The sequence below is a fragment of the Syngnathus typhle genome, linkage group LG7 (assembly GCF_033458585.1).
Source record: "Syngnathus typhle isolate RoL2023-S1 ecotype Sweden linkage group LG7, RoL_Styp_1.0, whole genome shotgun sequence".
NCBI lineage: Eukaryota > Metazoa > Chordata > Actinopteri > Syngnathiformes > Syngnathidae > Syngnathus > Syngnathus typhle.
The window spans coordinates 2,382,511-2,404,797 of NC_083744.1; the positions used below are offsets into that span (position 1 = coordinate 2,382,511).

A 22,287-nucleotide genomic window follows, 5' to 3' on the forward strand; every position below is an offset into this window, starting at 1 on the left:
GACGTCATGCGCACTATGGATCCGATGCGCATCCGTTCTGCGCAAGACACGTCAGCTATATAAAGAGCGAGAGTTCAGTTTTCTTCCTATTAGTTTCAATTCACAGTTTAATTAGTAGTTTCAATCAGCAAATAACAAAATGCGTATTACAGGTAATATTTTATTTCACAACACTTTGCCTTGTTCCTTTCGTCTCTGCTGTTCACTTCAAACACGCTCCATACGAACGCAATGCTCTCGTATCAGACGCTTGCTCGATCATCTGCTCGTTTGCTGTCACAATGTACCCTACACAAATCCGAAACATTTGTTGCGGCTCCGAGTCACGACAAGGGGCAAGTTTTTGTTTTCAAGGGTGTTTTTATTCCTCTTCAACTTCTCTCCCATACAGAGCCGCCTTTTTCACATGTCCGCACGCCTTTTTCACATGTCCGCGCTGATCGCGGTGGTGCCTTTACGGGCAGTCGGAGAAATCAACGCCAACAAAAAAAAATACATCCAGCCTACTTAAGACCATACCAAAGAGTATAAAAATGGGACCCATTGCCTCCCTGCGTGTGTGACGATCATTGGGACTTAAAAAAAAAAAAAAAATTGGTGCGTATTATACATGGGTACAGGCTTTTTTCCAGCATCACCATGCCATTTTTAGGGTGCGCTATATCACAAATTTTGAAAACGTTCTTCCAGGTTCTCCCTTTGTACCTATCAATACCAATTAGAAATATTTTTTTTTCACTGACAACCCACCCCACCGTGAGTCGTCACCTTATCGTGGTGGAGGGGTTCGCGTGCCCCTATGATCCTAGGAGCCATGTCTGGGGCTTCATGCCCCTGGTAGGGTCACCCATGGCAAACGGGTCCTAGGTGAGGGGCCAGACAAAGCACGGCTCACACGAGCCCCTTATGACGAACAAAATATATGGATCTCGTTTTCCCTCGCCCGGACGCGGGTCACCGGGGCCCCCCTCTGGAGCCAGGCCTGGAGGCGGGGCTCGAAGGCAAGCGTGTGGTGGCCGGAACTTCGCCCATGGGGCCCGGCCGGGCACAGCCCGAAAAGGAAACGTGGGTCCCCCTTCCCATGGGCTTACAACTTGTGGGAGGGGCCAAAGGGGTCGGGTGCAGTGCGAGCTGGGCGGCGGCCAAAGGCAGGGACCTTGGCGGTCTGATCCCGGGCTGCAGAAGCTGGCTCTTGGGACATGGAATGTCACCTCTCTTGCTGGAAAGGAGCCCGAGCTGGTGTGCGAGGCAGAAAAGTTCAGACTAGATATAGTCGGACTTGCCTCCACGCAGTTTGGGTTCCGGTACAAGCCCTCTCGAGAGGGGCTGGACTCTCTTCCACTCTGGAGTTGCCCACGGTGAGAGGCGCCGAGCAGATGTGGGTATACTTATTGCCCCCCGGCTGGGCGCCTGCACATTGGGGTTCACCCCGGTGAATGAGAGGGTAGCCTCCCTCCGCCTTCGGGTGGGGGGGACGGGTCCTGACTGTTGTTTGTGTCCATGCACCAAACAGCAGCTCAGAGTACCCACCCTTCTTGGGGTCCCTGGAGGAACTGCTGGAGAGCGCTCCTTCTGTTCTACTGGGTGACTTCAATGCTCACGTGGGCAATGACAGTGAGACCTGGAAGGGCGTGATTGGGAGGAACGGCCCCCTCGATCTGAACCCGAGCGGTGTTCTATTGTTGGACTTCTGTGCTCGACACGGATTTTCTATAATGAACACCATGTTCAAACATAAGGGTGTCCATGTGTGCACTTGGCACCAGGACACCCTAGGCCAGAGTTCGATGATCGACTTTGTAGTCGTGTCATCGGATTTGCGGCCGCATGTTTTGGACACTCGGGCAAAGAGAGGGGCGGAGCTCTCAACTGATCACCACCTGGTGGTGGGTTGGCTCAGATGGTGGGGTAAGATGGCGGTCTGACCTGGGAGACCCAAACGCTCTGTGAGGGTCTGCTGGGAACGTCTGGCGGAAAACCCTGTCAGGAAGAGCTTCAACTCCCACCTCCGGCAGAGCTTTCCCCACGTCGCGGGGGAGGCGGGGGACATTGAGTCTGAGTGGACCTTGTTCCGTGCCTCCATTGTTGAGGCGGCCGACCGGAGCTGTGGCCGTAAGGTCATTGGTGCCTGTCGTGGCGGCAATCCCCGAACCCGCTGGTGGACACCGGCGGTAAAGGATGCCGTCAAGCTGAAGTTACCGGGTGGCCAAGCGGAACGCGGCTTCGGTGGTTGCTGAGGCAAAAACCCGGACATGGGAGGAGTTTGGCGAGGCCATGGAAAATGACTTCCGGACGGCTTCGAGGAAATTCTGGTCCACCATCCGGCGTCTCAGGAGGGGGAAGCAGTGCAATGTCAACACTGTTTACAGTGGAGATGTCGTGCTGCTGACCTCGACTCGGGACGTCGTGTGTCGGCTGGGAGAATACTTCGAAGACCTCCTCAATTCCACCGACACGCCTTCCATTGTGGAAGCAGGGCCTGGGGACTCTGAGGCGGACTCTCCAATCTCTGGGGTCGAAGTCACTGAGGTAGTTAAAAAACTCCTCGGTGGAGGGGCCCCGGGGGTGGATGAGATCCGCCCGGAATTCTTAAGGACTCTGGATGTTGTGGGGCTGTCATGGCTGACACGTCTCTACAACATCGCGTGGACATCGGGGACAATGCCTCTGGATTGGCAGACTGGGGTGGTGGTTCCCCTCTTTAAGAAGGGGGACTGGAGGGTGTGTTCCAATTACAGGGGAATTACACTCCTCAGCCTCCCTGGTAAGGTCTATTCAGGGGTGCTGGAGAGGAGGGTCCGTCGGGAGGTCGAACCTCGGATTCAGGAGGAACAGTGTGGCTTTCGTCCTGGCCGTGGAACAGTGGACCAGCTCTAAACCCTCAGCAGGATCCTCGAGGGTGCATGGGAGTGCGCCCAACCAGTCCACATGTGTTTTGTGGACTTGGAGAAGCCGTTCGACCGTGTCCTTCGGGAGGTTCTGTGGGGGGTGCTTCGGGAGTACGGGGTACCGAGCCAACTGATAAGGGCGGTTCGGTCCCTGTATCACCGATGCCAGAGTTTGGTCCGCATTTCCGGCAGTAAATCGGATTCGTTCCCAGTGACTCCGCCAAGGCTGCCCTTTGTCACCGATTCTGTTCATAATTTTTATGGACAGAATTTCTAGGCGCAGCCGAGGTGTTGAGGGTGTCCGGTTTGGGGACCTCAGCATCGCGTCTCTGCTTTTTGCAGACGACGTGGTGCTGTTGGCTTCTTCAGGCCGTGATCTCCAGCTCTTACTGGAGCGGTTCGCAGCCGAGTGTGAAGGGGTCGGGATGAGGGTCAGCACCTCCAAATCCGAGTCCATGGTCCTCGATCGGAAAAGGGTGGAATGCCCTCTCCGGATCGGGGATGAGATCCCGCCCCAAGTGGAGGAGTTTAAGTATCTTTGGGTCTTGTTCATGAGTGAGGGGAGGATGGAGCGCGAGATCGACAGGCGGATTGGTGCAGCGTCTGCAGTAATGCGGACTTTGTACCGGTCCAGCGTGGTAAAGAGAGAGCTGAGCCAAAAGGCAAAATTTTACAAAATTCTTTCTATATTTTCATCCATTTTCTGACCAATTTAACACGTTCCATATTTAAACATAATCTTGTAGCATTCCCTGAATTTGTATTCAGCCTCTTCACCTTCACACGCAATTTCTCCAGAAATTACAAATTCTAGTTATTATTGTTAATCCTCCGTGACCCTCGTAAGGACAAGCCGCACCTGTAATGGATGGATGGATGGATGGATGGATTGTTAACCCTAACCCCAAGTGCCTATCATAAAGTGCCATTTAAATCAATTGTCGCAAGGGTCATGTCACTGTATTTGTTATTTAAAGCCCCCTGTATTACTATTCTGCTGACTATCCAAAATTCCAACTTTCTTATGGCCCCTCACCCATTCAAGCTCAAATATGCATCCTATAAATCAGTCGCAGTTAATGCGTAATTAAATTCTGTCGTTTTGATAAAGGTCAATTAAGTTTAGCAATTCAACCTTCTGTTGCCCGAATCCAAATTCTCACCGGTCCAATTATAAAATTTCATTATTTCAATTAGATTCATCATGTCTTTGAAATGCTGTTACATATAAAAATTTATGATTCAAATGATTTAATTTCTATTGATCAATATCCACTTTGCAAAGTTTCTGATCACGCTGTCGTATGATCTATTATTATTAGTGCATCTTCACTGTCCATATCTATGTATTTTGTTTTTATCCCCGTTTCAGTGTCAATAAGCAGCCTTATTATTCCCTCTTTTATCAAAACTCCTCAGATTTGTCCGCCCCAGCACCCAAACACACTTCCATCCCTTTTGTCCCACACTCCACCAACTTTGTAATGCTTCAGCAGTCTTTAGCAATGTGTCCAGTTTGACTGTCTTTAGCAGCCTCTCCTCTTAGATTCTCATGATAATGATTCAGGGCTTGGAATTTTGTCCGACCGCGGAACTGTAGCGCACCGGCACCGCGCAACTGCACCGCGCAACTGCACCGCGCAACTGCACCGCGCAACTGCACCGCGCAACTGCACCGCGCAACTGCACCGCGCAACTGCACCGCGCAACTGCACCGCGCAACTGCACCGCGCAACTGCACCGCGCAACTGCACCGCGCAACTGCACCACGCAACTGCACCACGCAACTGCACCGCGCTGGTCGCATTATTGTGACAGAGCCGTCGCTGAAATTTAGAAAATATTTTTAAAGTCCTGATGTACTTTCCAAAATTTAAGTGGACCTAAGTGCGCAGGGAGCTTAATTTTGTCCGATCGCGCAACTGAAGCGCACCGCCAAATGCGTAACAGTAGCGCGTCGCCGACTGGGCAACTGCACCGCGCTGGTCGCATTATTGTGACAGAGCTGTCGCTAAAATTTAGAAAATATTTTTGAAGTCCTAATGTACTTTCCAAAATTTAAGTGGGCCTAAGTGCGCAGGGAGCTTAATTTGGTCCAATTCCGCAACCGCAGGGCGCCGGGCACTCAGTTTTAGGATGGCTTTACTGGTCCCACTTACTTTCTTTGGAGGCATGATTAGGGGTTAATACAATCCTCAAAGTAACAAAAATACAATAACAACGGAGTCAGTCGGCATCCGGGCCGCGCGGTCGGGTTTTCTCGGGTCCTCCGCCTCATCTCGCGAGGTTCGACCTCCGAATTGTTTTTGGACAACCGAAGCAAAAAAATCTCGAATTTTTTGTTCAAATTCCGATTTGTTCGAGAACCAGGACGTTCGTAAACCGAGGTCTAACTGTAAAATAAATAGATGCAGCTCACTGACAAGTGCCGCTATTTGAGCTAATTTTAGAACAGTCCTGCGGGCGACTCATGCGGTTCTCACGGGCGACCTTGTGACCGCGGGCACTGTGTTGGTGACCCCTGTTTTAGTACGACTAGTAAATTACAAGGTCGCATCGCTTCCCAGCATTACAGCAACCGTGGTCAGGGGCCGTCACTGAATAGCTGTTGTACCCGTGAGGCTATTTCATTTCAAAATAGGCTGCTCCGTTAATGTTTCGAGTAAATTTACGGATTGATATGGAAGGGAAACATAGGAAAGCAGTACCAATGTGTTAGATCAAACTTTAGTCAGTTCCGATCATTTTATAGGCCATAGTTTGAGAAACGCGATTGTTTACACTTTGCTCTGAGGCTCATAGGAGTCTGCGAGCTGAGGCTCATGGGAGTTTGCGGGTGGCTAATGCTATAATGATAGCTGCTATACGCACGAGGCTATTTCATGTCAAAATAGGCTGCTCTGTTATTGTTTCGAGTAAATGTACGGATCAATATAAAAGGGAAACACAGGTAAGCAGTACCAATGTGTTAGATCGAACTTTAGTTATTTCTGATCATTTTGTAGGAGATCGTATGAGAAACGCCATTGTTTACTCTTTGCTGAGGCTCACGGGTGGCTCTCTCTCCCTCGTGTAACGTCAGAGCTCCAACTTGGTGTCGTGGCGCCACGCCAGCATCTCTGGTCCCAGGTTTATGAGGCCGGGCTCTGAGGGTGGTCTATATAGGTGGCAGGTGTTGTTGATGTGGTCGGCTGTCTGCTTGGGGGCTCCACACTCGCATGCCACACTGTCCGCCAGTCCCCACTGCCGCATAGACGTGTTGAAGCGCCCAACACCAGTTCTTAAGCGGTTCAGTGTGGTCCACTGCTGGCGAGGTAGTTCGTCTCCTCCTATGGCGCCGTCTCCTGGTTCCCAGACATAACGGTGCATGAGAGAGGGGCCAGATGCCTCCCACTTCTGCTTCCAAGCTGCTGCCAGCCAGGCATCTCTGGAGATGTCTTCAGGGATAGAATTGAGCATCTCTTGTGCTGCCATGTTGTAGGGGTGGCGTGCCTCGAGTCTGCTTGGTGGAGCTGGAGTTGTTGTAGTGTTGTGCAGGATGTGCCAGTTGTTATTTTTTGCCTTCCTGGCAAGAACGAGGGTGGCAGCCTCTCGCCGAAGGTTGGCTGGCGCTATACCCGCGAGGAAAGGGAGGAGGGACACAGGGGTGGGTTTCGGGCATCCTGTTATAGTTCGGAGGGCGTTGTTAATTGCCACATCCACCTTTTTGGCATGGGGGCTTCTGTTCCAAACCGGAGCACAGTACTCTGCTGCAGAGAAGACCAGTGCTTGGGTTGATATCTGCAAGATCTTAGCAGAGGCTCCCCACGTTGTTCCAGCAAGGCGGCGGATCAGTGCAACCCTGGATGTCACCTTTGCCTTCAGATCTTCGAGGTGTTGTTTGAAGGATAGGGTCCGATCCAGACGCACGCCGAGGTACCTCGGGGCTTGTTGAACCTCCAGGTGTTTGCCTTCAATGCTCACAGCCAGTTCTCTCCTTGCTTCCCTGGTGCTGCGGTGGTATGATGCACCAGCAGTCTTTCCAACGCTGAGCTGGAGACGCCACTTATGAAGGTATGCTGCCATGGTGCCCATGTCTTCATTCAGGCCGTCTTCCGTCGCCTTCCACGTTTGTTGACTCAGCATGATGGCAAGGTCGTCTGCATAGCCATACTTTCTGGATGCTGTGTCCGGTAGGTCGTATATATAGATGTTAAATAGTGTTGGTGAGAGAACTGACCCTTGCGGTACCCCACTCCTCAGTCTACGGAGCCTACTGCACTGCCCACTGCTGGTTTGGAGAGTAAAGCTGCGGTTGGAAAGCGTCTCCATAATGAACTGCACCATGTGCCGGTCCGGTATGGTCCTCAGCAGCTTCAGGTGGAGTCCCCGGTGCCACACGGTGTCATATGCGGCAGTTAAGTCCAGGTATACCACTCCAGCTTTCTCCTTATCCTGGAAGCTGTTCTCGATGTCTTGGGAGAGTAGGGTAATCTGGTCTGCTGTTGACCTTCCGCGACGGAAACCAGCTTGTTCTCGTGGGAGTTGTGAGTCCACCACTGGCTCTATGCAGCTGTGTATCATTCTTTCCAAGATCTCAAATGGGACACTCAGCAGTGAGATGGGCCTGTATGACTTGGGGTCCTGCACATCTTTGTTTGGCTTCAGCAGAGCTATCACGAAGGCCCTACGCCAGATCTTCGGGAGCTTTAATCTCCGGTAGCATGACGTGAAGAAATCTTTAAGACATCTAGATGTTGTTGGGTGGATGACAAACTCCGGGTGAATGTTGTCACGGCCCGGGGATTTGCCCGGGTTTAGCTTGCTGATGGCCTCACTGAGTTCCTCTGCTGTAAAGGCTCCCGAGAGATTGAAATCGACGTTGGCCGCTCTTGAGATGCAAGACACCACATGTGATATTAGTCGTGCAAAGTCTTTGTCTGCATCCGGGAAGCGGCCGTTCTTCAGGAGTTGGGAGGCAATGGAGTCTGCAGTGACTGGGCATCTGTGGGCTGGTGTATTTCTGCCTGTGAGCCGGTTGATGGTCTGCCACGTCTTGCGGCTGGAATGGGTGAAGTTGATTGATTCAATGATTTCTTTCCATCTCGCCTTGCGGGTGGCGTCCAGCTTTTCGAGCAGTGCTGCTGCTGTTGCGTCCTCCTCTTCTCTGGAGCTGGCTCTCTGGTGTTCCTTCAGGAGGCGGCTACACTCCTCATCCCAGCCTGGGATGTAGTTCCTGTTGTACCCACATGGGATGGTCTTCTTTGCCGCACGCAGGAGGACCTGGCAGTAGGCTGCATAGGCTGCTTCCACATCTGTGGACTCTGGGTCTGGCATGGCGGCAGACCTCCTTTCCATCTCCTCAGTATACGACTCCCAGTTGGCTTTTGGGAAGTTCCATCTCTTCACAGGCTTCCCTGGCATCGGTTCCACCAGTGATGGAACTTTGATGATGTAATGTCGGTGGTGTGAGCGGGGGAACCTGTCAAGAACACGCCTCATGGGAGTCTGCGAGCTGAGGCTCATGGGAGTTTGTGGGTGGCTAATGCTATAATGATATCTGCTATATGCACGAGGCTATTTCATGTAAAAATAGGCTGCTCTGTTAATGTTTCGAGTAAATTTACAGATCAATATAGAAGGGAAACATAGGTAAGCAGTACCAATGCGTTAGATCGAACTTTTGTCAGTTCTGATCATTTTGTCATGCAATTGTCCACATTGAGTCTCTGTGCACGCTGTCAAAAGCTTTCTTAAAGTCAATGAAGTTGATTGCCAGCGATTGCTGGAATTCAAGGCTTTGTTCGATGGCATTTTTCAATGTAAAGATTTGTTCAGTGCATTACCGGCTTGGCCTGAAGCCTGCTTGCTCTTCTCTCATCTTTGAATCACTAATTTCAGTCTGTTCAACAGGACAATTGAAAATACTTTTCCTGGGACTGAAAGCAGTGTGATGCCTCTACAGTTGTCACAGTCGCTGAGTCTTAACTTGACAAACATTAGATATCATTTTAAGATGGTATGATTGTGCTTTTCAACAAGACTGTTACATGTTCAGTTATTAGTATTATTTCCCTTAATGTTGGCCCGTAATAAGATAACGGAATATTTATATCTGAAGCTAATTTCATAGACTATCATTTGCTATTTGCTAGTGCAACTATATTTCGTGACAATTGTATTTTGTGTCATAACCAAAATAGTGCCAAGCACAGAATTTGTGGGATGTTACCAAGGAGCTAATTGTTGCTCCTTCCTTGAAAGACAGATTAATGTAATTTATGACATTATTATTTACTAAATTATTTAATACATTATTGTGATATTTGCATTAATGACATTTAGCATGTAAAGGCATGAGTAATTCCGTGTAAAACTGGGTCCTTTTACTATGGGTCCTTTTCTCCACTTCTCTGGGACACACTCCTGTGTCCAGCATTTGTTCAACAGCTCTGTCATCTTCTTTACAATAGCTTGGCCACTGACCTTCAGTAAGGATGTACTCTCACCCAGGCAGTAATTCTGTGTAGAACTACCACTGTCACTATGGGTCCTTTTCTCCACTCTTCTGGGACACCCTCCTCTTTCCAACATTTGTTCGACATCTGTCATCTTCTTTAAAGTAGCTTGGTCACTGGCCTTCAATAGTTCTGCTGGGATTTTATCCATGCTTGGAGCCCTGCTGTTCTTCAGTTTTGCAATTGCGGTATTTACTTGCGGGTCTGTTTCCTCTACAAATCCACCAGGGTCAAACAATTCTATTCTGCCTTGCTGATTCAATGTTTCTGAGAAATGTTCAATCTGTCTGGCATTTTGATCTTCTTCAGATTTTAATGTCTTGACCTGTTTGTTCTTGATCAGGGCAGTATTTGTGTTGGAGTTGTTGGGGTCAGATGGTTCTTCCACAATTTTATCAAGTGTCTTATTCTTATTTGCTGCTACCTGTGCTTCATCACCTCTATGCTCAAACCGCTGTTTCGTTGTCTTTCTTGCCATTTCTTTTGCTTATATAGTGCTCGATATTTGTTAGCTGCTCTGTCTCTCGATTCTATAATTATGGCTTGGTCTCGTTCAGGTCTTGCAGCTTTCCTTTGGTCGATCACCTCCCAGATTTCTTACATATTTGTATGTATGTATTTTCTATAAATGATAACAACAAAACCTGTGTCCTCCTTGGCGACTTCAATGTTGATCTTTCCAAGGATGATACAGCCAAAAATGACTTTATAAACACATTACACTCTTCATCCTTCTTTCCCACAATAGATGCCTATACCAGAGTCACTCACTCAACTAAGTCAATCATTGATAATTTCATCACAAATCTTACAAACGCTACACTTACTTCTGGGACTGTACTCTCTTCTGAGATTTCTGATCATTTCCTTATTGTATTATTCATTGACCTCCTTGCTAGGCCCCCACCTACTCGTCACTCAATAAAATTAAAAATACTCAATGAAGAAATCATACGACGTCTAGGTGAGGACCTGCAGACCAAGAAATGGTATGGAATGTTGATGCTGCATTTGAAACTCTAACCAAAGAAATATCCGACTCTATTCAAAGGACCATTCCTGAGAAAGTAATCATATGTAATACAACTACCGTTTTTTTCCGTGTATAATGCGCCCCCATGTATAATACGCACCCTAAAAATGGCATGTTGATGCTGGAAAAAAGCCTGTACCCATGTATAATACGCACCCAATTTTTTTAAAAAGAATTTTTTTTTTTTTTTTTTTTTTTTTTTTAAAGTCCCAATGATCACGCAGGGAGGCAATGGGTCCCATTTTTATAGTCTTTGGTATGGTCTTAACTAGGCTGGATGTAATTCTTTTTGTTGGCGTTGATTTCTCCGACTGCCCATAAAGGCACCACCGCGCTCAGTGCGCAGATGTGAAAAAGGCGTGCGGACGTGAAAAAGGCGGCTCTGTATGGGAGAGACGTTGAAGAGGAATAAAAACACCCTTGGAAACCAAAACTTGCCCCTCGTTGTGACTCGGAGCCGCAACAAATGTTTTGGATTTGTGTAGGGTACATTGTGACAGACAGCAAACGAGCAGGTGATCGAGCAAGCGTCTGATACGAGAGCATTGCGGTCGTATGGAGCGTGTTTGAAGTGAACAGCAGAGACGAAAGGAACAAGGCAAAGTGTTGTGAAATAAAATATTACCTGTAATACGCATTTTTGTTACCGTTTTTTTCCATGTATAGTGCTTCCCCATGTATAATACGCACCCTAAAAATGGCATGCTGATGCTGGAAAAAAGCCTGTACCCATGTATAATACGCACCCAATTTTTATGAATTTTTTTACTTTTTTCTTTTTTTTTTTTTTTTTTTTTAAGTCCCAATGATCGTCACACACGCGGGGAGGCAATGGGTCCCATTTTTATAGTCTTTGGTATGGTCTTAACTAGGCTGGATGTAATTTTTTTTTGTTGGCGTTGATTTCTCCGACTCCCCGTAAACGCACCACCGTACGCATTTTGTTATTTGCTGATTGAAACTGCTAATTAAACTGTGAATTGAAACTAATAGGAAGAAAACAACTCTCGCTCTTTATATAGCTGACGTGTCTTGCGCATCCATTCTGCGCATCTGTAATGGCGGCCTCCGTATGACGTCTGGTCCGCGATGGAGATTAAAAAACAAACAATATTTGACAATAACACACTATCAAGGATTGCACCATCGCATCAAACGATGTGTCGTCAATTATGAATTTTACTGACTAAGTGTGTTGGGCAGGATGGCTGAATGCGATGCGCGATTGACAACAAACAAGAAGAAAGGTGATTTCAAGTTTTATTTCGAGGGAGATTTGTCATGTCTCGTCCCCAGTTTTGGTATGTGTCTAGGTTGCCATAGTTTCTGTTCGCGTCGCCCCTCTCTTCCTGTGTCACCTCAATCGATGTAACGTGTTTTGTATTTAAGTCCTGTCTGCCCCTCGCTCACCGTCGGATCATTGCATGTGTTACTGTCATAATGTGGTTTCTGTTCCTGTCTTTGGTAATGTCACCCTGTCTTTTTGTTCCACGACTTTGTCGGTCAGTCCTGTTGTTGGTTTTGTTGTACCATGACTTTCTTTAAAAAAAAAAAAAATTAAAAATTTTTTGTACCCATGTATAATGCGCACCCCAGATTTTAGGACAATAAATTAGTTAAATTTTGCGCACTATACACGGAAAAAAACGGTATTTGCTGATTGCTACTGCTAATTAAACTGTGAATTGAAACTAATAGGAAGAAAACAACTCTCGCTCTTTATATAGCTGACGTGTCTTGCGCATCCGTTCTGCGCATGGGATCCATAGTGCGCATGCGCAGTTATACTGCCTCCGTATGACGTCCGGTCCGTGATGAAGATTTAAAAACAAACAATACTTGACAATAACACACCATCGAGGATTGCACCATCGCATCAAACAGGGGCAGACAGGACTTAAATACAAAACACGTTAAATTGATTGAGGTGACACAGGAAGAGAGGGGCGACGCGAACAGAAACTATGGCAACCTAGACACATAGCAAAACTGGGGACGAGACATGACAAATCTCCCTCGAAATGAAACTTGAAATCACCTTTCTTCTTGTTTGTTGTCAATCGCGCATCGCATTCAGCCATCCTGCCCAACACACTTAGTCAGTAAAATTCATAATTGACGACACATCGTTTGATGCAATGGTGAAATCCTTGATGGTGTGTTATTGTCAAATATTGTTTGTTTTTTAATCTCCATCGCGAACCGGACGTCATACGGAGGCAGTATGACTGCGCATGCGCACTATGGATCCGATGCGCAGAACGGATGCGCAAGACACGTCAGCTATATATGCCGTGTTCCAAATTATTATGCAAATTGTATTTAAGTGTCATAAAGATTACATTTTTTGTTTTTCAATTAAACTCATGGACGGTATTGTGTGTCAGGGCTCTTTGGATCACTGAAATCAATCTCAGACACCTGTGATAATTAGTCTGCCAGGTGAGCCCAATTAAGGAAAAACTACTTAAGAATGGCGTTCCACATTATTAAGCAGATGACCATTTCCAAGCAACATGGGAAAGAAAAAGGATCTCTCTGATGTCGAAAAGCGTGAAATAGTTCAATGCCTTGGACAAGGTATGAAGACCTTAGATATTTCACGAAAACTTAAGCGTGATCATCGTACTGTAAAGAGATTTGTGGCTGATTCAGAGCACACACGGGTTCGTGCAGATAAAGGCACAACGAGGAAGGTTTCTGCCAGACAAAAACATCGGATTAAGAGAGCAGCTGCTAAAATGCCATTACAGAGTAGCAAACAGATATTTGAAGCTGCTGGTGCCTCTGGAGTCCCACGAACATCAAGGTGTAGGATCATCCAGAGTCTTGCAGTTATGCGTAAACCCTCTATTCGGCCACCCCTAAACAACGCTCACAAGCAGAAACGGCTGCAGTGGGCCCAGGAATACATGAAGACTAACTTTCAAACAGTCTTGTTCACTGATGAGTGCCGTGCAACCTTGGATGGTCCAGATGGATGGAGTCGTGGATGGTTGGTGGACGGCCACCATGTCCCAACAAGGCTGCGACGTCAGCAAGGAGGTGGCGGAGTCATGTTTTGGGCCGGAATCATGGGGAGAGAGCTGGTTGGCCCCTTTAGGGTCCCTGAAGGTGTGAAAATGACATCTGTAAAGTATGTGGAGTTTCTGACTGACCACTTTCTTCCATGGTACAAAAAGAAGAACCGTGCTTTCCGTAGCAAAATCATCTTCATGCATGACAATGCACCATCTCATGCTGCAAGGAATACCTCTGCATCATTGGCTGCTATGGGCATAAAAGGAGAGAAACTCATGGTGTGGCCCCCATCCTCCCCTGACCTCAACCCTATTGAGAACCTTTGGAGCATCCTCAAGCAAAAGATCCATGAGGGTGGGAGGCAGTTCACATCCAAACAGCAGCTCTGGGAGGCTATTCTGACATCCTGCAAAGAAATTCAAGCAGAAACTCTCCAAAAACTCACAAGGTCAATGGATGCAAGAATTGTGAAGCTGCTATCAAATAAAGGGTCCTATGTTAAAATGTAACTTGACCTGTTAAGATGTTTTTGATTGAAATAGCTTTTGATTTCAGTAAATATGACCTCCTAATGCTGTAAATTCTAAAGATGAGCATTTCAGTTCATACCAACCTATAAAATGTTATAAAACTCTGTTGTGCGTAATAATTTGGAACAGTGCATTTTAAGTTTTTTATTTTTGAAAAATTCTGTTATCATTGGGAGGTTTGTTCAGTAACATTAGAATTCATTAAACTGATGGTTGATGACTTGAAAATTATGCTGACTCATTTGCATCGACTATTTAGGAAAATCTGAGATAAATATCATTTGCATAATAATTTGGAACACGGTGTAAAGGGCGAGAGTTCAGTTTTCTTCCCATTAGTTTCAATTCACACTTTAATTAGCAGTTTCAATCAGCAAATAACAAAATGCGTATTACAGGTAATATTTTATTTCACAACACTTTGCCTTGTTCCTTTCGTCTCTGCTGTTCACTTCAAACACGCTCCATACTAACACAATGCTCTGGTATCAAAGTCAAAGTCAAAGTCAAAGTCAAAGTCAGCTTTATTGTCAATCTCTCCACATGTCACAACACACAAAGAGACCGAAATTACGTTTTTCTCTATCCCACGATGACGAGACACATAACACGATAGACATACATGTACGCGACACAATATAAAAACAAGAAGGCAAAAATTCAAACAATCAATAGTAAGAGTGATGAATAAATAATAAATAAACAGATAACACAATAAATAACGGAGCCAGCAAGCATAGCGCAAAAGTAAAAAACATCATAAACAAAAAGGCACAAACAATAAATAAGAGTAATAACAAATAATAAATAATAAGAGCCAGTGTGCATTCATCTTCGCTGGGGATTTTAATCATGCTAACCTGAAGTCTGTTTTTCCGAGGCTTCACCAGCATGTTAATTTTCCTACGCGTGGCGACAGCTTCCTGGACCGGGTCTACTCTTCGCATAAAGGAGCTTTCAAAGCCGCCCCCCTCCCCCATCTTGGACTTTCTGACCATATCACTGTTATGCTTTTGCCCGCATACAGACAAATGGTGAGAGCGTCCAGGCCGGTTCGCAAGCAGGTACGGGTGTGGCCTGAGGGTGCCTCTGATGCACTGCGTGACTGCTTTGGCTCTACTGACTGGGACATGTTTAGGAGGGCTGCCACTTGCGACGATCGGACAGACATTGAGGAGTATACTGACTCTGTTTCCTCCTACATCAGGAAGTGTATTGATGATGTGACTCTCTCAAAATCCATCGTCACTCGGGCTAACCGGAAGCCATGGCTGACAGGGGCTGTCTTCAAGCTGCTGAGGGCCAGGGACAACGCCTTTAGAGCAGGGGATGAGGCTGGCTTGAGGACTGCGAGGGCCGACCTGTCCCGGGGCATCAAAGAAGCAAAGAGGGCGTTCTCGTGCAAAATTACCGCCCACTTCAAGGACAGCAGGGACGCACGGAGCCTTTGGCAGGGCATTCAGACCGTCACGGATTACAAGCCCGCGCCGCAGAGCTGTGAAGGCGACGTCCGTCTGCTCAATGACCTCAACCGCTTCTTTGCTCGCTTCGACGCTCAGAACAGCACTTGCCCGCTGAAGGCCACTCCCCCTTCACACGAGCTGCCCCTGTGCCTCTCCGCCGACAGCGTGAGGAGGGCGCTTGCCGCCATCAACATCCGTAAGGCGGCGGGCCCTGACAACATCCCGGGTCGGGCGCTGAAGGACTGCGCTGGTGAGCTGACGGATGTCTTCGCGGACATCTTTAACACTTCCCTGCAGCAGGCCATCGTCCCGTCGTGTTTCAAAGCTGCCACCATCGTACCTGTGCCGAAGAAACCCGCTCCGTCCTGCTTCAATGACTACCGCCCCGTGGCACTTACGCCCATCATCATGAAGTGCTTTGAGCGGCTTGTCATGGAGCACATCCGATCCATTCTCCCCCCCGCCATTGACCCCTTCCAGTTTGCGTACCGAGCCAAGCGGTCTTCGGAGGATGCCATCTGCTCTGCCCTCCACTCGGCCCTCACCCACCTGGAGAGGAGGGACTCGTATGTGAGATTGCTGTTTGTGGACTTCAGTTCTGCCTTCAACACCATTGTGCCACAACGCCTCATCAGCAAACTTGACGCGCTGGGCCTCAGTACCTACCTCTGCAACTGGCTACTGGACTTCCTCTGTCAGAGGCCACAGGTAGTACGTGTTGGCGACAAAATCTCCGCCAGCATCACGCTGAGCACGGGGGCCCCCCAAGGCTGCGTGCTCAGTCCGCTGCTCTTCACCCTCCTGACGCATGACTGCACTGCAACCTACAGCGACAACCGTATCGTGAAGTTTGCTGACGACACGACTCTGGTGGGTCTCATCACCAAGGGAGACGAGACTCAATACAGGCTGGAGGTTGACCTTCTGACCACGTGGTGCAGGGACAACAACCTCCTGCTGAACGTCGACAAGACCAAGGAGATTGTTGTGGACTTCCGGAAGGGTCACACCCAACACCTGCCGCTGACCATCGACGGTGCTGTGGTGGAGCGAGTGAGCAGCGCCAAGTTCCTGGGGGTGCACATCAGTGAGGATCTCTCCTGGTCCACCAACACCGCATCACTGGCAAAGAAAGCCCAGCGCCGCCTGTACTTCCTGCGGAAACTCAGGCGAGCGAGCGCTCCTCCGGCCGCCATGACTGCATTTTACCGCGGCACCATTGAGAGCGTCCTCTCCAGCTGTATTGCTGTTTGGGGTGGCGGCTGCACTGACTACAACTTGAAGGCCCTGCAGCGCATAGTGAACACTGCTGGCAAGATTGCTGGTGCTTCGCTCCCCTCCTTGAAGGACATTTACACCTCCCATCTCACCCGCAAGGCGACCACGATTGTGAGTGATGCGAGTCACCCCGCTCACTCTTTGTTCGAGCTTCTGCCCTCTGGGAAGAGGTACAGAAGCCTGCGCTCCCGCACCTCCAGACTCTCAAACAGCTTCATACTCCAGGCTGTTAGGATCCTGAACTCGCTCCCCCGTTCTGCGTAGCGTCCTGTACTTTTACTGTCTGACCTGTCTGAATGCACACTGGCTCTTATTATTTATTGTTTGTTATTACTCTTATTTATTGTTTGTGCCTTTTTGTTTATGATGTTTTTTACTTTTGCGCTGTGCTTGCTGGCTCCGTTATTTATTGTGTTATCTGTTTATTTATTATTTATTCATCACTCTTACTATTGATTGTTTGGATTTTTGCCTTCTTGTTTTTATATTGTGTCGCGTACATGTATGTCTGTCGTGTTATGTGTCTCGTCACCGTGGGATAGAGAAAAACGTAATTTCGGTCTCTTTGTGTGTTGTGACATGTGGAGAGATTGACAATAAAGCTGACTTTGACTTTGACTTTGACAGTTCAGACAGTAAAAGTACAGGACGCTACGCAGAACGGGGGAGCGAGTTCAGGATCCTAACAGCCTGGAGTATGAAGCTGTTTGAGAGTCTGGAGGTGCGGGAGCGCAGGCTTCTGTACCTCTTCCCAGAGGGCAGAAGCTCGAACAAAGAGTGAGCGGGGTGACTCGCATCACTCACAATCGTGGTCGCCTTGCGGGTGAGATGGGAGGTGGAAATGTCCTTCAAGGAGGGGAGCGAAGCACCAGCAATCTTACCAGCAGTGTTCACTATGCGCTGCAGGGCCTTCAAGTTGTAGTCAGTGCAGCCGCCACCCCAAACACCAATACAGCTGGAGAGGACGCTCTCAATGGTGCCGCGGTAAAATGCAGTCATGACGGCCGGAGGAGCGCTCGCTCGCCTGAGTTTCCGCAGGAAGTACAGGCGGCGCTGGGCTTTCTTTGCCAGTGATGCGGTGTTGGTGGACCAGGAGAGATCCTCACTGATGTGCACCCCCAGGAACTTGGCGCTGCTCACTCGCTCCACCACAGCACCGTCGATGGTCAGCGGCAGGTGTTGGGTGTGACCCTTCCGGAAGTCCACAACAATCTCCTTGGTCTTGTCGACGTTCAGCAGGAGGTTGTTGTCCCTGCACCACGTGGTCAGAAGGTCAACCTCCAGCCTGTATTGAGTCTCGTCTCCCTTGGTGGTGAGACCCACCAGAGTCGTGTCGTCAGCAAACTTCACGATACGGTTGTCGCTGTAGGTTGCAGTGCAGTCATGCGTCAGGAGGGTGAAGAGCAGCGGACTGAGCACGCAGCCTTGGGGGGCCCCCGTGCTCAGCGTGATGCTGGCGGAGATTTTGTCGCCAACACGTACTACCTGTGGCCTCTGACAGAGGAAGTCCAGTAGCCAGTTGCAGAGGTAGGTACTGAGGCCCAGCGCGTCAAGTTTGCTGATGAGGCGTTGTGGCACAATGGTGTTGAAGGCAGAACTGAAGTCCACAAACAGCAATCTCACATACGAGTCCCTCCTCTCCAGGTGGGTGAGGGCCGAGTGGAGGGCAGAGCAGATGGCATCCTCAGAAGACCGCTTGGCTCGGTACGCAAACTGGAAGGGGTCAGTGGTGGGGGGGAGAACGGATCGGATGTGCTCCATGTCAAGGCTTGCTCGATCACCTGCTCGTTTGCTGTCTGTCACAATGTACCCTACACAAATCCGAAATTTGTTGCGGCTCCGAGTCACGACGAGGGGCAAGTTTTGGTTTCCAAGGGTGTTTTTATTCCTCTTCAACGTCTCTCCCATACAGAGCCGCCTTTTTCACGTCCGCACGCCTTTTTCACATGTGCGCACGGATCGCGGTGGTGCCTTTACGGGCACTCGGAGAAATCAACGCCAACAAAAAAAAATACATCCAGCCTATTTAAGACCATACCAAAGACTATAAAAATGGGACCCATTGCCTCCCTGCGTGATCATTGGGACTTTAAAAAAAAAAAAAAATTAAAAATTCTTTTTAAAAAAATTGGGTGCGTATTATACATGGGTACAGGCTTTTTTCCAGCATCAACATGCCATTTTTAGGGTCCGTATTATACATGGGGGCGGATTATACACGGAAAAAAACGGTACTAATTATAGAAATAAATCTACACATATTATCAGAAAGCGGAAGAGTAAGCAATTTGCCGACTTGATAAACGAATCACAGGGTGATTCCAAGAAATCTTGGAGAGTACTGAACGGGGTCTTGAACAGAAGCCAAAAAACTCCTGATTTCCCTGACCATGATCATAATATAAGCAACATTATCAGAAATAATAGTCTTGCCGACGAATTCAATAACTACTTTGTCTCTATTGGTAGAAACATATCCAGTAAAACCAGTCAGCCTCAGGATGCCTCGTTTAAAGATTATCTATCAGGTAATTACCTGGGCTCTTTCTTCCTGAATCCAACTAACTGCGATGAAGTGTATAAAATAATCATGAATATGAAGAATTCAAACTCAGCTGGAACAGATGGTATCTCAAGTAAAATTCTGAAAAGCATCTCCAATATAATAACTGCACCTCTTACATATTACATTAATCTGTCTCTACTCTCTGGAGTAGTGCCACAAATAGCAAAAATAGCACGTATCACACCGGTCTTTAAATCAGGAGACAAAAACGATCTTAGCAACTACAGACCAATATCAATCTTGCCTACTCTTTCCAGTATTGGAAAGAGTAGTTTACAATAAACTTAACAGCTATCTAAACAAACTAAACATCACTGCCCCATCCCAGTATGGTTTCAGAAAGGAAAACACTACATATATGGCAGTACTTGACTTGACTGATAAAATCTACGGGGCAATCGATAAAGGCAAATATGGTATTGGGATTTTTCTGGACTTGTCTAAAGTTTTTGACACCATCACGATTGACATTCTTATAAATAAATTACAACACTATGGTATTAGAGGCCTTACGTTAGACTGGTTCCGCAGCTATCTGTTTGGAAGACATCAATATGTTTCTATTAACAACCATAAATCTTCATACAAACCCATCAATTATAGAGTTCCTCAAGGGTCCATCTTAGGGCCGCTCCTTCTCATCTCGTACATAAATTACATTGTTAATACTTCACCCATACTACATAAAGTATTATTTGCTGACGATACAAACTTGTTTCTTTCCCACAAAAATCCAAATACACTTGAACAAATTATAAATAGTGAGTTAGCGAAAATAAACACATGGTCTAAATGCAACAAACTCTCCCTAAATGTCAATAAAACATACTACATCGTATTCCGCTCCCATAAAAAAAAGGACATTGACCAAATCTGCATAAAAATCAACGGACAAAACATTGAAAGAGTCAGCTCTACTAAATTCCTGGGGATCCACATTGACGAGTTCTTGAACTTTAAAAAACATATTGATCTCACAATCAAACTGTCTAAATATGGGGCTTTATTCTTCAAATTGAGACATTATCTCCCACTCACTGCACTTCTTATTCTGCACAAATCCTTATTTGAACCTCATTTAAAATACTGCAATATTATATGGTGTAACACATTTCCAACCCATCTAAAAAAGCTGGAGATACTCCAGAAAAAGGTCATACGTGCCATAACATGGTCTGAGTTTTACGCCCCCACTAAAACAATCTTCCGCCAACCCAATCTTCTGAGGCTTGCTGAATATAACTATTTCCAGAATGCTTGCGTCATGTATCAGACTGTCCATGAACGAAACCACAAACTCTGTCAACTCATCCCAATCTGTACTCCCAGCCACACCCACACCACTAGGAATAGAAATCTAATCATTGGGGAAAAACGGAAACCAAAAGCTTTAGTATTGTGTGCAGAGGGCCACGGATTTGGAATGAGCTTGATGAAACACTAAAAATGTTGCAATCCATATCCATCTTCAAGGCAAATCTAAAAAATCAACTCCTATCAATGTATATTTAATGTGCTGATTATAAATCGCATAAACACCTGCGTCCTGTTGTTAATGTAGTAGTTGTTAATTTATTAATTGCAAATGTACTTTACATCAAATCCAGTGTACCCAGAATACTGAGGTTGTCTATTGCTTGTCTTATGGTTGTTGTGTGTGGTACCTTGTGTGTTTGTTGTTGTTGTCCATTATATATCTGTATGTTGTCCAAAATGTAAGGATATCTGGCCAATATCTGATACTTATGGGAAACCAGCCCCCCTATTAAAAGCTTTAAATAGCTTGCTTGGGGTGACCTTTCACGCATCCGTAATACTGTTTGTTGTTTCATGTTTGTATGTCTTGGATATTGCGTGAATAAACTCAAACTCAAAATGCCACATTGTACTCAAATTTGTCAGAATCTAACCAAGAAAATGCCACGGTGTATTGAGATTGCTGTCAAAGCCCCTGTGTCACAACTCTCCTTCGACTCCCATCCTTTTAGGAAACATGGCTGTACCCAGGGCGTCTTGACACATAGGTTCGGCAAACTATTATAAGCTTGCATTAATACCATCATCAGAAACTTGTTTGTATAGTTTTTCTTGATAAACCACATACATGTTTCCCCTGAGCGCCACAAGTACACTTTAAAGTGCTCTATGAATAAAGTTAATGAGTTGATTTTAACAAAAATGTTTTCATTTTCTTGAAAGACCAGGGAGGATATGATGTTGCCTGTTTGGAGGACTGGATCTTTAGAGTACCTCAAGTATCTTTATACCTGGAGATGTTGGTGGCTGAGGGACTAAATGTTTGGCCAAGTGTGCAGCCAGCCCTTTCTCTGTTGCCCCCTTGTAAGGAGACACGCTGGAAAGATCTACAGTGTCTGTTGGATATTCCCACCCTCATGTTTCTTGCACCACAGGTTAGTGTCTGACCCAGGGTTTCCCTGAACACGTTTTTTTTTTTTTTGGACCAAGTCCAAGTCGAGATAGTATTTGATTTTGAGTTTCCATATCAATCATGATAATGATTTATTTGACTAGTGAAATACAAAGTCACTGTCACATGAACCCAGGCAAAAATATTAACAGCATTCATTTTCTGGAGGTTAACGTTGAAATTTACCGTTTTTTTCCGTGTATAATGCGCCCCCATGTATAATACGCACCCTAAAAATGGCATGTTGATGCTGGAAAAAAGCCTGTACCCATGTATAATACGCACCCAATTTTTATGAATTTTTTTTAATTATTATTATTTTATTTTTTTTAAGTCCCAATGATTGTCACACACGCAGGGAGGCAATGGGTCTCATTTTTATAGTCTTCGGTATGGTCTTAACTAGGCTGGATGTAATTTTTTTTGTTGGCGTTGATTTCTCCGACTGCCCGTAAAGGCACCACCGCGATCCGTGCGCACATGTGAAAAAGGCGTGCGGATGTGAAAAAGGCGGCTCTGTATGGGAGAGACGTTGAAGAGGAATAAAAACACCCTTGGAAACCAAAACTTGCCCCTCGTCGTG

General features: G+C 46.8%; 1 protein-coding gene across 26 annotated transcripts in view; it reads left to right on the forward strand.

Annotated features, from left to right (window-relative positions):
• meak7 (MTOR associated protein, eak-7 homolog) overlaps nucleotides 1-22,287 on the forward strand; it is a 135,884-nt gene that overhangs the window by 10,740 nt on the left and 102,857 nt on the right. For all 26 annotated transcript variants that reach the window (XM_061283548.1, XM_061283550.1, XM_061283553.1 and 23 more), the window contains exon 5: nucleotides 21,476-21,687. In XM_061283548.1, the coding sequence (XP_061139532.1) occupies nucleotides 21,476-21,687 (212 nt within the window). The remainder of the gene's footprint in view (nucleotides 1-21,475; nucleotides 21,688-22,287) is intronic.